General features: G+C 41.7%; 1 protein-coding gene across 1 annotated transcript; it reads right to left on the bottom strand.

Annotated features, from left to right (window-relative positions):
• Positions 1-2,306: 2,306 nt before the first annotated feature.
• Positions 2,307-10,731, bottom strand: NDE1 (nudE neurodevelopment protein 1; the record flags this gene model as incomplete). Its single annotated transcript, XM_079542725.1, has 8 exons — positions 2,307-2,400; positions 3,496-3,632; positions 4,481-4,572; positions 5,659-5,838; positions 6,888-7,024; positions 7,359-7,507; positions 10,113-10,266; positions 10,646-10,731. 8 exons carry the CDS (start codon positions 10,729-10,731, stop codon positions 2,307-2,309), a joined length of 1,029 nt encoding a protein of 342 aa, XP_079398851.1.
• Between the last annotated feature and the right edge of the window lie 4,371 nt (positions 10,732-15,102).

The following is a 15,102-nucleotide window of genomic DNA, read 5'->3' on the forward strand; positions in this document are numbered from 1 at the left end:
AAGCACCAGTACTTGCATTAGAACTTGTAAACTGAACATCATGCCTTTCTAAAAGGACTTCGTCTACATAACTCAGAAGCCTAACAGTGCAGTGGTTAAAGCACTACCTACCGCTTGAGGAATTTAGGTTCTAGACCCCATTCTGTAAAGCAAAATAAGCTTCAGAGATATTTTTTTTCTTTGTGACACTGCAGAAAGAACCCTTCTGCAACAGTGTCCTAACTGCTGGTTTTGGCTGGGACAGAGTTAGTTTTCTCCATAGCAGCTTGAAGGCAAAGAGGGCAATGAATAAATTCCTTATTTTGCCTTCCTTGCAGACACAGCTTTTGCTTTACCTATTAAACTGTCCTGGTCTCAACCCACGAGAGCTGTTTTTTCCTTGAACTTTTACCCTTCCAATTCTTTCCCCATCCCTCTGGACACACAAAGCAAGAATGCAGATGTATGATATTAGCTGCCTACGAAGGTTAGCCCATAACAGCAAGCTACAGTTCCTCTGTCAACAGATGCATCGTTACAGAGGCAATTGATCTGCACTATATTGTTTTGACAATTCTCAACAGCATTCCCACCTGTAGCCACATCAAAAACACATATCTGTAGAGTATAATATCAGTAGCCACTTCAACTTCAAATCCATGGCTCCAGCAAAGCCTTGACTTTAAGTCTCTACCTTACATCAGTGCTGACTCCCAGCCTGAACAGAAGTCAACTGCTCACTAAGCAGGCAAATTCTGACAAGATCACACAGAACTCATCTTGAGTGATCAGGCTACATGGTCCACTGAGTTCATGTGACAGCACAACTAATGAAGTAGCTCGTGCTTTAGCTCCTTATGGGTAAGAAAGGAGTGCCAACTCTGTGTGACAGAAGAGGACAAAAACACTAGAACAGATCACAGCCTCTGTTCAAGATTTTAAGAGTAATGCCAAGCACTGTGAAAATCCAGAAGGCATCATTAGCTATGGCAGTAACATTCCTTAGAGTAAGAAACAAGAGAACAAGAGATGTAGAAAAATATGCATATAATTTCAGCAAAAATGTATCCTTAGGCTTCACTGATAAGAAACAGCAAAGAAACTGATGACAAATACTTACATGGTACGCATGACAACTTGCAAAAAAAAAAATCCAAAGTGAATAATTAGCGTTCAAAATAAGCTTTATTCTGCTCCCTAGTTAAGCCAACTTTGTAGACGGCTTGAATAATGGCAATGGCCTGTGGTTATTTTCTATTCCAGAGAAATAGATGCATCAGTAGTTGTTTTCACATTGAAAAAACAAAATAATTATGCATTGTCATGTAAGTTTCTCCCTCTCTCCCCAGATATAAAAATGTTTAGCCATTACTGCTGTTGTAAGTGCAAGCTTATCTAATGTGCATTAATACTGTGAGTGTATTTCATTTTTAAAAAAAATGTAGTGTATTTCTGTAGGGGAAACACGCCAACTTAAAAAAGAACTCACTATTCTGATATACTTGGCCAGCAGAAAGAACTTTTCAAGCTAAAACCATTGCTAAATTAGTAACAGCTGAAACATTTCTCATTAAAGAGAAACAAAGATAAAATAAGATAAATTCACACATACCCAAGGCACAGTAATAAATGGAGGTCTGGAAAGTAGTAAAACCCACTTATTAATATGTTAGAACTAGAAACTCAAATCAACAGCCAGGCTTTATGGGCCACAATATAGCAAAAGTATATCTATAGGCTAATACAGGGCAAACTTCTCCACTACCTGGATCTCCTGAGTACCATAAGTATTAAGCATTCCTCAACTCTTAACTGTTACCTGCTCTTTAAAGTAAATCATTGCTTACAAAGCTTCACCACCAGACAGAATTTCACATAGTGAGATTCTGGCCAGCAAGCAACCTACAAAGAACTGAGCAGTTTCTCCACAGAAATACACCTATCTCTACCTATAACCACTCCCCTAACTTTGGTGACAGCACCAGAAAGCCAGAACATCATGGGTGATTTTATTAACTGCAAAAGCCAAAACCTAGAGTTGCACTAGGAACCTGATGTAGGTAAAGGGACAAGAGCTTTAACTGGCAGTGTCAAAGCAGGAGTTATTCACAGCAATGAATATAGGAAGCAATTTTATGTCCTGTGCTGCTAGGCAACATTGCTTCATCACACTACCCACACAACACAGCATAAAAGCCAGAAGGGCAAAGCCGTAAGATGCCATTACCAGTAGTAGCTTCTTTTTCAGGGCTCACCTACTCTTACACTTCTGTCTGGTTGCCTATTGATATTCATATTATATGTACATAAGATTTCATTTTTCCTTTTCATAGCAGCATTTTAACAACACTTTGTGAAGGATGACTCATTGGTCCTGGAATATTTGAAGGTCTTGTTCCGAACTCCAGGCGTTTCACTAACCTGCAAATACAAAGCAGAATTTAGAGCACTTCTTGCTCAGTTTTATCATCTCGGTCACAGTAACTGGTCATTTACAAGAATGCAACACTAAGCCAGAGAAGCCAACAGATTAAAAAACAAACAAACAAAACAATGGCCTGAATATCAAGTGATAAGTTCTCCACTGTAAAACAAGGTTCCATTTCTCTCTGAGTAGTGACAGACTAGATTTTACAGAAGTTAGAATTTCAGTTCTTATGTTACAGTAATAGAAGTGTAATTTCTTATAGGAATACACAAATGTATGGCCCTTGAGGCTTTCTTGTAGGTTTCTCCCCAGGCTGCAATAGTAAGTACTACATGGAACGTTCTTCCCACATGACAACTTTGGGCACCAATTAACAGGACAAACGAGTATTCCCAGATCAAGGGTCTGGCTGAATAGTTGCATCTGCAGTAACTTGTACTACAAATACTGAGAAAACTTGGGAAAAACAAAACAAAGACAACCATCCAGTACAGGATTGGCATGGCTTATATACTGAACTCTAATTTGCAATATACTTATACATTTCCCATGTGTTGGGAATGGGAGGAAAGAGATAACCAGCTCATTAGGTAATAGCTTTTGTCAGCTGCTCCCTGGAAATACATCTTAGCAACTATAAAGAATTCAAATGAGTCGATTCATTATCTACTTCCCCCCATTCCTCCAGTTCTCATGTGGATAAAAATCCTAACTATGATAAGGGAAGTCCCCATATGCCAAAATTTTGCTGATTGCTGATTCATCACTGCACAAGAACAAAGCATAAATCAAACAAAGCCAATAAGCATGAGCTTCCTCTGTTGTACTTGCTCACATTTAAACACTGATTTTACTATAAAGTGTTACAATTGCTTTAAATTTGATCTTGATCACAGCTAGTCTTCAGATTTCAGCAGCAGAGACTACAATTTTTAATCTGGTCTGAAACATGGAAATCAATCTTGAATAACTAAGTTTCCTTCCTTTCAGAAACAGGTCTGACTCTACCAAAATAAAGAACAAACAAGAAACAAACATTACCAGTCAGAAAGTTCTCACTAAGGCAAAAAGCTTAGAATGGCACTAACCCTGTATCACACAGAGGCTGATGAGAACTCATGCGTGTTTCAAGGACATCTCTGTTCATGTACATGGACACTGTGGTTCTGTCTGGAGACTGGTCATACACAAAGTTTCGGCAGGAGGCAAGTTTGGACTCCAAAGCCTGAGGTAAAGATAGGTAATGTACAACGTCACAAGATGTAATTTTGACACAAAAATTGCACAGTGTGCAGAAAAAAGCAAGTGTGCAATTTTTAGTTTGTTTTAAAATGAGTCATCTAGTAGAGGAACCTGCAGATTCTTGACACCAGTGCTGTATACTACCTTGAACTATCTATTTCCCTAAACTTACATCAGGTTGTGTATTGGGTGGTACCACAGATACCCTATTCTCTACCACAGGCTCCTTTCCTAAATGGTTCCACCTTCACCGCTAAGATAACTTCCTGCTGTATTCCACAAGTCAGCCTGTCAAGTCATACAAATACTTGTGCCAACACAAGAAGAACTGGAGCATGGGGGAAAAGGCAGGAGGAACTTATGTGATAACTTTCCAGCATCAGCACTATTTTAAATGTCATTAGTTCATCAAGCCATTAGGTCCTACTTAAAACAACAACTGGAGTATTATTGAAAACTTTTATCAGAAGCCACTGGACAGCAGGCATCAGCCTGCTTTCTTCTCTGCCCTCCAACAGAACAGATTCCCTCATCATTTACTCATGCCAGTCTGTCTTTTTCTGCACATACTCTTTCAGAAGTGTGGAGAGGAAGAGAGATCAGGACTCCACACATGTAGAAGATCTCAGAAAAACAGAGATGGGTCTTTGTTTCAGAGCTGTTCAGAAGTGTACAGAATCAAGGCCAAATTTCAAGGCCGCACTTAGCTAACTTGCTTGCTGAGATGGGCTTTCCAGTCTTGTCCGAGCAGCAGTGCAGATATTCAATCCTGGCTACATGTTCAGACAGCTCTTTCTTTCCAAGAACTTTGGCTATCAGGTAAACACTTACCCCTACTTTTCGCAGCAAGTCTCCCATGATGTTAAGTGCAGATATTCTGGCAGCAGGTGTGAGGGGGGTTGCACAGTAACTGTCCTCGAAACCTACAGGGCAGGTTAAATACATTACCCACTGTTTAAAAACAAACAGAGAAACAAACAGAAAACCCACTTTGACAAAATCAGAAGACTGCCTGGCATATAGAGCAGATGAAACATTAGTACCTTCACCTTTCTGTATCTGACCTTCAAATCCTTCACGTCCACTAGAAATACGAAGCACTGACTCCCTGAGATAGCTCAAGTTACTAAGTCCTAAACTGAAGTCTCTAAACAAGCCGTGGTTTAAATTTCTAGCCATTTGTTTTACCAGCCTGCTCTGCATCCCTATTACTGCGGCAGGACCAAAAGTGTGCTCTCAGAGAGGGCCATCATCCCATTTTACAATAAATCTTCCACTCTTTTTTCAATCTCTTTTCAATCTTTTTTGAGAGCTCTCCCCTACCAAATTAGGTTAAGAGCACCAAAGCCTACAATCAATCTTTGTTTGTGCTTAACTGTAATATTCAGTCACCAGCATGTGACAGTACATCTCCTTGTTGTAATCTCTGATACACAGCTAACACAAGTTTCTGACTTTTTAAGTACTGAAGAGATAGGAGTCAGTGTTAGAAGGTCGGAATTTTTATTTTTAATGAGCATTGATTATTTCAGTAACTGATTCTATTAGCACAAAAGCAGAGATAGTAATTTAGTACAGCTAGCTAGGATGACTTGCCAGTGTACTGCTGTTCCAGAGTAAAAGGAAGACTTCTCTCTAAGCATCTACCCTCACAGAGAAGCCTTTTCAAGAAATGTAACATAAAAGATCATGCAGAAGTTTCTAAACTCTTCCCTGAATTAGCCCCGCATCTCCAAAACAGTTGGGAACAAATAATCAAGTCCTACTAGCTCACCTAGTCCCTTACAATCATTATTACTGGACAATCCACATCAAATGGAAACTAGCAGCCTATGAATAAGGCCCCAAACTTGCAGTCAGTGAATACTGAGATCGCGGTGATTGGATTTAAGTGGATTTTACTGAAACACTCAGCTCTGCTCTTATTTTCCCATTTGTCACGTAGCCAGAATCTATGGTGAAAACAAGGGTATGACATTGCTTTGCTGTGCTCGTTCTCTGTCACACACCTCTCCTAAATGTCGCAGGGGTGGGTATGCTGATGTTGGGTGCTCGGTGCACGGAGGGAGTTGAAGGCAAAGATAAGGATGCTTGAACTGCAGTGTCTGTTCTTTCTGTTTCCAGGCTAGTTTGCATTGGTGTTTTGGGTTTCTCCTGTTTCTGCTGTACTGCAAGTTCTTGCCGTAGATCTGTGAGGAAAGCAGCAAGTCTTTAGAATCATTATTCACTAAGATAAAAAGCATTTGAGAGAGTTTATTTTGCTCGTAAGATACTTCACCTCTACCAGCAGAACAAAATCATTTATCCTTGTAAAGACCACTCCAGGCATACACTCAAAATATGGATGAATACTTAAAGCTTCTCTGGGATTGCAGCTCAAGTTGTTTTTATAGTATTTAGTTCAGTTGCTGTTATCCTGATTTAAGCTGCGTACCCTTTCACATGACTTTCTTTGAGGCAGTGAATTAATACTTTCAGATGTTACAGACTAGTAAGTGGAGGCACATCAAGACTGAAGTTCTGCAACTTGAAGTATCTTGGCTACACCCCATCCCAGTTCCCTACCAGGCTGAGATTCCTACGTACTGCACTGTTTCCCCTCCTTCCATATCAAGGAAGCATAGGCTATGGCCAAGTGGAAACCATCACCATCCAGCCCAGCAACAGAGAACTCCTGTCCCATAGACTGACTGTAGCTAGTGTGAACCACTCAAGGTCACAGAATCTGAGCAGAGTTGGAAGTTTCTTCAGCTCCACATCTGTGCAGCCTCCTCCATTTTCTCATCCAGTCTTACCGACGTGTTGAGGAACTAACACACAAGGCTAACTGTCAAAGCTAACTGAAAGCCAGTCACAGCCCAACTGCTTTACCATTCTATCAGTATTTCATTGACTACTCTTTTCACAGGCCAGGAAACAACAGAGGTTAATGGTTGCTAAAGAGGACCTTAACAGGTTACAGGAAATCAGAAAGCACATGCCCTAGCAGGGCTGGCTCTTCTTAACACCTCAAGATCCCAAAGCGTTCCTACAGTTTAGAAGTCTAAAACAGACTCTAGCACCTGTAAACTCCTCTATACCAAGTTCAAGGACTGAGGCAGACAGAAGCATGGTGGGGCATGAAGCTTCAGCATTTCAGATGGCAGATTTAAAAGACACAAATATGAAAGTCAAACTAAGATAAACAGATTGGACTGAACAAGTACAGGAGGGGAGAACAGGGGATCTGCTGTCTCACCTCTAGCTTCATCTTTCAGACGTTGCATGGACTCCAGAAGGTTTTCTTTTTCATCCAGTTCACTCTCCAGAAAAGCATTTCTTTCAATAGCCTGGTTTAGACGCTGCTCAAAATCCTCAAGAGACATTATAGCAGCTCTGAAAGACAATACACAAGATTTTATTACCAGGAGTACAGAAACTCCCTCTCCCACAAGAGAAGGTAAAATCTTTTGGGTTAGGATTATTTTTTGTTTTAATTTTAGCTTTTTACTGAATATGAAATAGTGTAGTTGGAGTAACAGAAGGGAAAAAAAATCTCATTCATAATTTTACTTGAATACCTTCATCACAACCATCAACAAGGTAAGTATTTAGCTCAGGTTAGTTCAGAGTGGCAGTGCTAAAAAGCCCAACATTACAGATTACTTAGAGTCACCATATTTGCAGGACAGAACTGAGGTGATAGAAGAGAACATAGAAGACTGGTCACCTTTTTGTTCTTTCCAAGTCATCATTTGCTTGCTCAAGTTCTCGAATGTATTTCTGAAGTTGATCCTTAATAGCTTTCGTCTGTGCCAAGTCATCTTCCAGTGCAGAGATTTGCCTGTACCATTCTGAATTCTGCATTTCAAACTTTTCCTAGTCAAGGACAAATAAAACAGCCTATCAGGGACTTGGTATTGCCTTAGTCCCTTTAAAGGCAAAAAAAAGATCCTGTGAAGTACTTAGAGAACAATGAGCTTACACGAAGTAAAATATCAACAAAGCCAATTGCTCACATATTTCTGGGCTGCCAATAGACAAGAGTTCTTATAACTCTTTATCAAATGATAGTGCTGGGGAACAGTTCCTGACATCCACAGCACGGAGCAGTTCCCTGCTGTCCCAGACAGCTCTCTCTTGCACTTCCCCATCTCTCCTCCATTCACAACGTATCATAATCTTACATGCAGACAACCTCTACCTTTTTCTGAGAAAAAGGCTTAAACAACAGCTTGTTGGTTTACTTGTTTTTTGTCTTGTTTTTGAAGGAAATTACACCAGCATGCCTGGGTCCTGCCCAGTACTGTAGGTATCTCAACAGGCAAAGGATACAAAGCTCCCGTATCACACAGCATCCTGCAATCTAAAAGATTTTTTTTTGTTTGTTTAAGAAAAGGGACAGCCAGAAGGGCCTTGCTGTTTTGAGAGGCAGGTGACAACTACAACACAGAGGCCCAAGAATTAGCACCTCCTTGAGCAATAGCATCAAGAAACACCACAGAAAGGATCTACAGGACCTGTGAGGCAAATACACTGGCCAGAGTGGAATTATCTGCAAAAGGCTGTAAGCCTGCCATCTGCTCTACCTGATTCTGCAGAATGGGATGAACATGTACACTTCACTCCAGGATGTCAGCACAAGACTAATTTCTGAGCCTTGGGAGCTCCAGAAATTCATCAAGCAGAATGTGAGAAAGAAGATAATTCTTTCTTAGAATTGAGAATAAGTAAGAAATACTTAGGGAACTAAGCATCAAGAAAAAGAACACCCAAGTGCAACGCTTACATAGTATTAAAGGAACCATCAGGATTCTTCACTACTGCTGAGGTTTTATTGACCCAAAGCAGGTTCAAAGGTCTTGATTATAAAACATTTCAGGTGCAGCTATGCAACAAGCTTCAGACATGAACCTAGAACAAACTGTCTTCCTTTACAGCATGCACATAAGGCACATATTTAGAAAAGACACCAATGGGGAAGAAGGTTAACTTCACCAGCACAAACCTCTCTCTAGTTATCACTTCCAGACATCAGGTGACAACAAAAGCATACACTCCACCACCTTGCTACTGGATGACTTCAACATGCCAGAGACTTTAAAGCTCCAAGACTGCTAGATAAGTAGCATTCCTGACATTCTTCTCTGTTTAGAATTTAACACACTTGAAGTCTTGAAGTCACCCTTGAAGTCACCCTTGAAGTCACACTTGAAGTCACCAAAAACAAATCCACACACTGGAACCATGGCATATAGTCTATCATAACTGATAATCTGAAGAGAGCTGCTTTAGTGCATATAACACAGAGATAAGGAGGAAGGAAGAGAAACCATTCTGAATTTATTAATTTCTACTTAGTTAAGTATGGTGACATGTTGTCATAATTCCTGATCCCTGAAAGCACAGGTGCACTTTGGCTTTAAGAGCCCCAAAAGCTCTCTAAGAAGCAGATTACTTTCAGCTAGCTTTTCAATGCTCTAAATAAGTCTTCAAAAGTATTATTTCCATTTATACTTCAGGAACTCCAGCTTCTAAGGAGTAGCAAGCACACACATCAAGCCGGTAAATTCAAAGCTACAACTTGTACAAGTTCACTTGTGTTAACCTAGATGTAGACACCAATCCTTGATGGGTTCAGTTAACATCACTGCTCAATAGCTTCATGAGTTTAATGCTTCGCTCTTGGATTGGTTCAGATAAAAGACCAGAACTGCAAGGTTTGAGCCTTTGTTTTCAGCCAATTGTAATAAACCATCAGCTGACCTGACCATCAATAGAGCCTCTATTCCTTCACTGCAGGCTGTTACTGCAATCTTCAGGCTGCATGAATAACCAATTGTTAAAATGCTCATTTCAAGCAGAATATGTTTTTATAAACTTACCCACTGTGAAAATTAAACAAGGTTTTCTGAAACATTTACTCTCCACTTTTTAGAAGTTTTATGCCAGTTCCTACTATTTCCTCTCCCGACTGCTTCAGTTCATTCATTGCCCTTTTCTCTCAGCTCTTACAACAGAAGAAAGCAATCTATTCTCTCCTTAACCAAATGAACTGCAAGTTTTTGTTGAACTTCTCCTCACTCATCAGCTTCTATGGATTTACGTGACTATGGGGAAAAGAACAGGCCAACACTCCATACAATAAGCAGAGCATTTAATATTGCTATGCCACTAATAGAGCAAGAACACCAGTCTGTCACCAGAGTGACAGAACAAATGCAGTTAAGTAAGGCACAGAGCTTTTAATGCCAAAAGGATTGTAGGGGGGAAGGGGTGTGGAAATCACTAAGTTGGGGGAGGGGAACAGAACATCTTTCTGGAATTAGATTTCCAGAAACATTAGCTGAGACACTGAAGTATTTCGAACTCTTTCAAGCAGATTACAGATGGTTGTTTCTCAATTTTTCCAAGATGAATCTGCACACATCAGTCTCATTCACCTTCATGCTTAGGATACATAGCTACTGTATCATCCTCTTACCTTAACGGACTCCAGTTCCATTCGCAAATGATTGTTTTCTGAAAGAAGGTCTCTGTTTCTGGACTCTGTTTGCTGCAATTGAGTTTCTAGTTCAGCTTCATATTCTCGGCTCCCTTCTTGGAATTCACGCAGTTCCTCCTGTGTATTCTCAGCACTAGAACACAGTTCCAGCAACAGAACTCACCTTAATGAATCAAAACAATTTCTGGATTTTGGAGAGGAAGAAAATACTATTTGCTAGCACAGAAAGCTCTATGCCCCTCTCCAACACACAGTCCTACTCAAAACCAGAGAAGGGATCAAAAGCAGCAGTGTCATGGCAGCAGTAATAGTGAATTAGTAGCTCAAATAAGCACGAAGGATTCTGGGCTGATGCAGTCTATGCTGAGACCTGTGGTACTGCATTGCTACTGCTGCCACTCAACATAGCACCACACAGAGAGGTAAAATCAAGGTAGTTCAGCTATTTGTCTTGGCATGCACTGCTTATACATCCTATCAAACAGCTTCAAGGAATGAAACCACTGCCTTACCATTGCTTGTATTTCATAGCCAACTCTTTCCAGTATCTGGTTTCCTCTTCAACAGAGCTGAAGCGATGTTCTTCTGAGTCTTCCATGGCAAGTCCACAGAGTTTAAAACTCCTGTTTCATATTCTGCCCTGGAAAATTAAAGGATCAAGCATTAAGAACTAACGCAGTGAATTAACTCTATTTTTCATTGTATAGTGGTGCTCCGCTCCTCCCACAAATGAGGTGCGTATCTGGAGACCAAACTAAAGACCAGCCTCAAAAGCACTCTGCTGGATATAATAAAAACGTGATAATCGCTACTGAATCACCACATTCTTTTCACCAGGTTTCCCAAGGCTACTGCACATCACACTGTCAGAGGGAAGATGCTTGCTGTAGTCAACACAACACAGAGGGTCAAATGTCACACTTCAGCTACAGCTGTGCAGAAGCACACAGAACACAGGTGAGAAAGAGGATATCTCAGACACACCTCCAAATTAACTTTGATTTCAATAGCCCTAGAGAAACACCGAATGAAAAACTTCAAAGAGACACCAAGAACGTACTCAGGATTCTAGTTTCCTCTGTTAACACCAGCATGAGCACCTAAGCTTTTTATGGATATACTTGCTAAATAAGAGAAAAAAAATTCTCACTACAGTAGACAAAACCACTTAAAACCTAAACAATCACAGTCCAGATATGATTGATGGGCACAATATATCCGGATACCTCAGAGAGCCATGGGAGAAGGAAATTCCAGAAATTCCTAGGGCAAAGATAAGAGCTCCACAGAAGTTCCAGTGGGATAGCATCTGGTTAGACTAGATGTGCAGATAGATTGCAGCAACCCAGTGAGCAATCCAGACCAGCCAGCAGTCCTTGTGCAAGCATAAGCACAGGCACATGTCATAGTCCCAAAAACAAATGACACATACAAGAGCCATGTGGAAATCAAGCACCTTAAGTTGGTAACTCCTGCTTGAAGACTTAAGTAGATACTATAATGAAATGCCTTCTGATATGCATACTGCACTCTAATAAACAGGTAACTAGCAAGTTACCTGTTTATAGGTACCACCTTTTTATATGAGGTAGTCCTGACAAGGGAGAAATATCAGTCCTAAAGCTCTGGATAATCTCCCATGGATGTCACAGATAAGTGGGCTGGGTCCAAACACGTTGATGCACAGCATCAGCTCCAATCTCATAGATATCACACTATTTAGATTGGGAGCCAAAGGTGAGAAGTTATTGAATTTTAGTTTTAAAACCCCATTTCTTAGCATTGGTTAGACAAACCTAAATCTCTTCTTACTAACAAATGAAGAGCTTTCCAGCAAAAAGTCTCAAGGTTGCTGCTAGTTCTACATATTTTCAGAAGTACATGCTGCAGAGGAGAAAAAAGAAGAGGAAAATGAGTGTGTATAAGGAGGGATTTTCCAAAGAGTATCCTTGTCTTTTATGAAGAAAATTCAAACCAACCACAATTAACATTCCTTACATAGGGCAGTTCACTACACATCTGTTCTATTTTTAAGTGAGCTAAAGACTACTTTTGACATTAATGAGCATCTAACATATAAGGCACCACAGACACTCACCAGACATAGCAAATGATGTATGAAGAAGATATTCTTTTCTAACAATGAAGGACAGGAGGTAAAGTCAGATAAAAAGAAGTGATGTAGGTGCAGTGAGAAATCAAGGACTGGTTTCCATTGCTGTGGTCAAATCACTACATAAAAGAACAAGTCTGAGATCCTTTTGGATGCTTAATTCTGTCCACTCGTACAACAGGAAATTTCATTATTTAAAAAGAAGAGAATCCACCCAGGATATCCCTAACTTTGTTACATAAACAAAAATCTTTCAGAAGTCCCAATAAAGGATTCCTTCTGACTTATGTAAGCATAATAATAAAACCATTACCTGTGTCAACAGAAAGAAATCAGACAAGGTGAAGAAGTGTAACATTTACTCCTGAAAGCTTTCAAACAACCCTTTGGAACCAAAAGGCCTGCAATCAAGAGACAGTTACTGTTGGATTGTATTTGGCTCTCAGGTTATAACACTGCACTTTGGAAAAAGCAAGAGAATGCACTAATCTGCACCTTATAACACATCACAAACAAAAGGATTTTAACTGAGCCATAAACATTACAGAAGGTACACAGAACCCAGTAATTTTCAGAGAAGTAGCAATTGATGCGCACAGCATCCTTGTAAGTGTGCCCTTGTTAAAAAAAAAAAAAAAAAAGATTAGGGACACCCTCACAATGTCAGCCATTAAGAATACATTGTTCCATGGCTACAATTACTAAAGACTATTTGCAAGTTAAAATTGGTCGTTAAACTGTAAACATAGGAAAGACTGGTAGACCTATACTTATTCTACAGAGAGGACACAACAAGGCAGAGATTGTTCCACCACCATTAGGTTTTCTCTCTGTACACCTGCACTGTATCCTACCTCAGAGGGATTTTCAAGTTTATCACAGATGAAAGATACAAACTGAGAAATCTGAGTTTGGGGTGAGGTACTAAAGCTCCCCTATAAAAAAGGAAAAAAAAAAAAATCATAAATCTCTCCTAAAGAGCTATCGGAAAGCGTATGGCCTTGATTCCCGTCCACCACTATCCTCTCTACTTGATTTTTAACAGCTTAAAGTCAGCATGTAAACTGACTGGAAAGTAATTAATAAAACCAATTAGGAACTTTTCACTGCACAGACTCACTACAAAAAGGGAAGAATGTGTGCCTGCATGAAGAAAGTGTTACTAATATTCTGTTAGAAACAGGTAAATGGAGAAAAAAAAAAAAAAAAAAAAAAAACCACCAACAAGAAGAGAAAGTCACAGGCTCCAGCATGCACTTGCTGGCTGCACCTTACTTGTTTTCACAAAGCCAGAAAAGACATCTGGGATGCCAGACTTCCTGCATGCAAGCAGCACAAGTGCTGGTCACAGACATTACAAAACCTCTACATCATACAGGAAGTGGAAGTGTTCAGGGGTGGGGAATGGAGTTTTACAATGAGAAAAACACTTCAGCATAATCGTTCCAGGAAGTTATTTCACATAAGTGACATCAGAAGTGCGTATTTCTTAGAGAAAAAAAAAAGTCACACAACTAAAATTACTGAAGAACCTTCCGTTTGGGAATCAGAGTCCTAAGATCACAAGGACCTCAGCTTAAAATCTGTTTCAGTCCCAGAATAAGGAACTCCAAAAAATCCTTGCATATCAAATAACTTTTCTGATAAGGGAACAATTTAACTCTGTGAATAACGTTGGCCATCTGTATAGCTCTGCCCGACTGCCAGAGTCAGAGCATGTTCTACTTTAACGAGAAATAAAAGAGAGAAGAAAGACTAAGCAAAGGCAGGACTAAAACACCATCGTAAGCACTGCACGGCAGAGAAGAAGCTCAAAGAATCTAAGTCAGCCGGTTGCTCCTGGAAAGCAGCTTTCCCATCGCGCCGAGGGTCTCGTGCCGCACGGCCCCCTCTCCTTTTGTTCAAGCAGTACGAAAGAGAACCAGCGCGAGGGATAACGAGCTCAGGTCTCCCTCGGGCCGGGAGCCGCGCCGCTCCACCGCAGCTCCGCTTCGCTCCATCTCCAACGCGTGCCCGATTCCCAAGGACACTCGGAAGTTCTCTTCAGGTCCGGAGACCTCGGTGCCGGCAACCGCAGTCCCGGGGCTCCCCGTTCCATTCAGAGCACGGAAGTGGCGCGGAGCCGAGCCGGCGAGCTGCGCTCCCACATTTCCCTCACAGCGGGGACCGCCGAAGCGTAGCGACGGAGCCCGGCGCGAGGGGACCGAGGGGAGGTAAGGTACCGCTCCTGCCTCCCACGGCCGCCCCTTTCCCGCAGGAATCCGCCCCAGGACAGCCTGCGCCCGACCGCCGCCCCCAGACCGCTCTCACCTCACGCGCAGCGCACCCCACTCCACCCGCGCCGCAACGGCCCGTCACAGCCGCCGCCGAACCCTACGCAGAGGTACACTGCGCTCTCACAGCGCGACCGGCCGGCCGCCTCCGCCGCCCCATTGGCTGCTGGTCACGTGCCCCGCGTCGCTCCGCCAATCAGCGGCTCGAGCAGCATTTGGGAACTTTTCGTTATTTTCAAACAGGGCCCGGGCTGATCCCGCCCCGCGGCACCCGGCCCCGCCGCGCCCCTCCCGCGAGAGCCGCGCCTTCCGGCTGGGGCGGCATCTACCGCCCTTCCACGCTGCTGTCGTTTCAAACGTTTATCAGTTTTCCCTAGAAATGCTCTAAAAGAGGAGAAGCTTCGCATCTAGGGTTGCTTTGTGACTCCGAAAAACGTTCTTCCGAAAAAGCAGCGTTCCTCCATTACATCCGTTTTTATGAGCCAGGAACGAGCCCCAGTGACTGCAGCCAGCATCGCAAGGACACAGCGCTCTGTGAAATATTACACCGCCTCAGGTGCACTGCGCCGTGAGCTCAGCGCGC

The sequence above is a fragment of the Tetrao urogallus genome (genome assembly GCF_951394365.1).
Source record: "Tetrao urogallus genome assembly, chromosome: 15".
NCBI lineage: Eukaryota > Metazoa > Chordata > Aves > Galliformes > Phasianidae > Tetrao > Tetrao urogallus.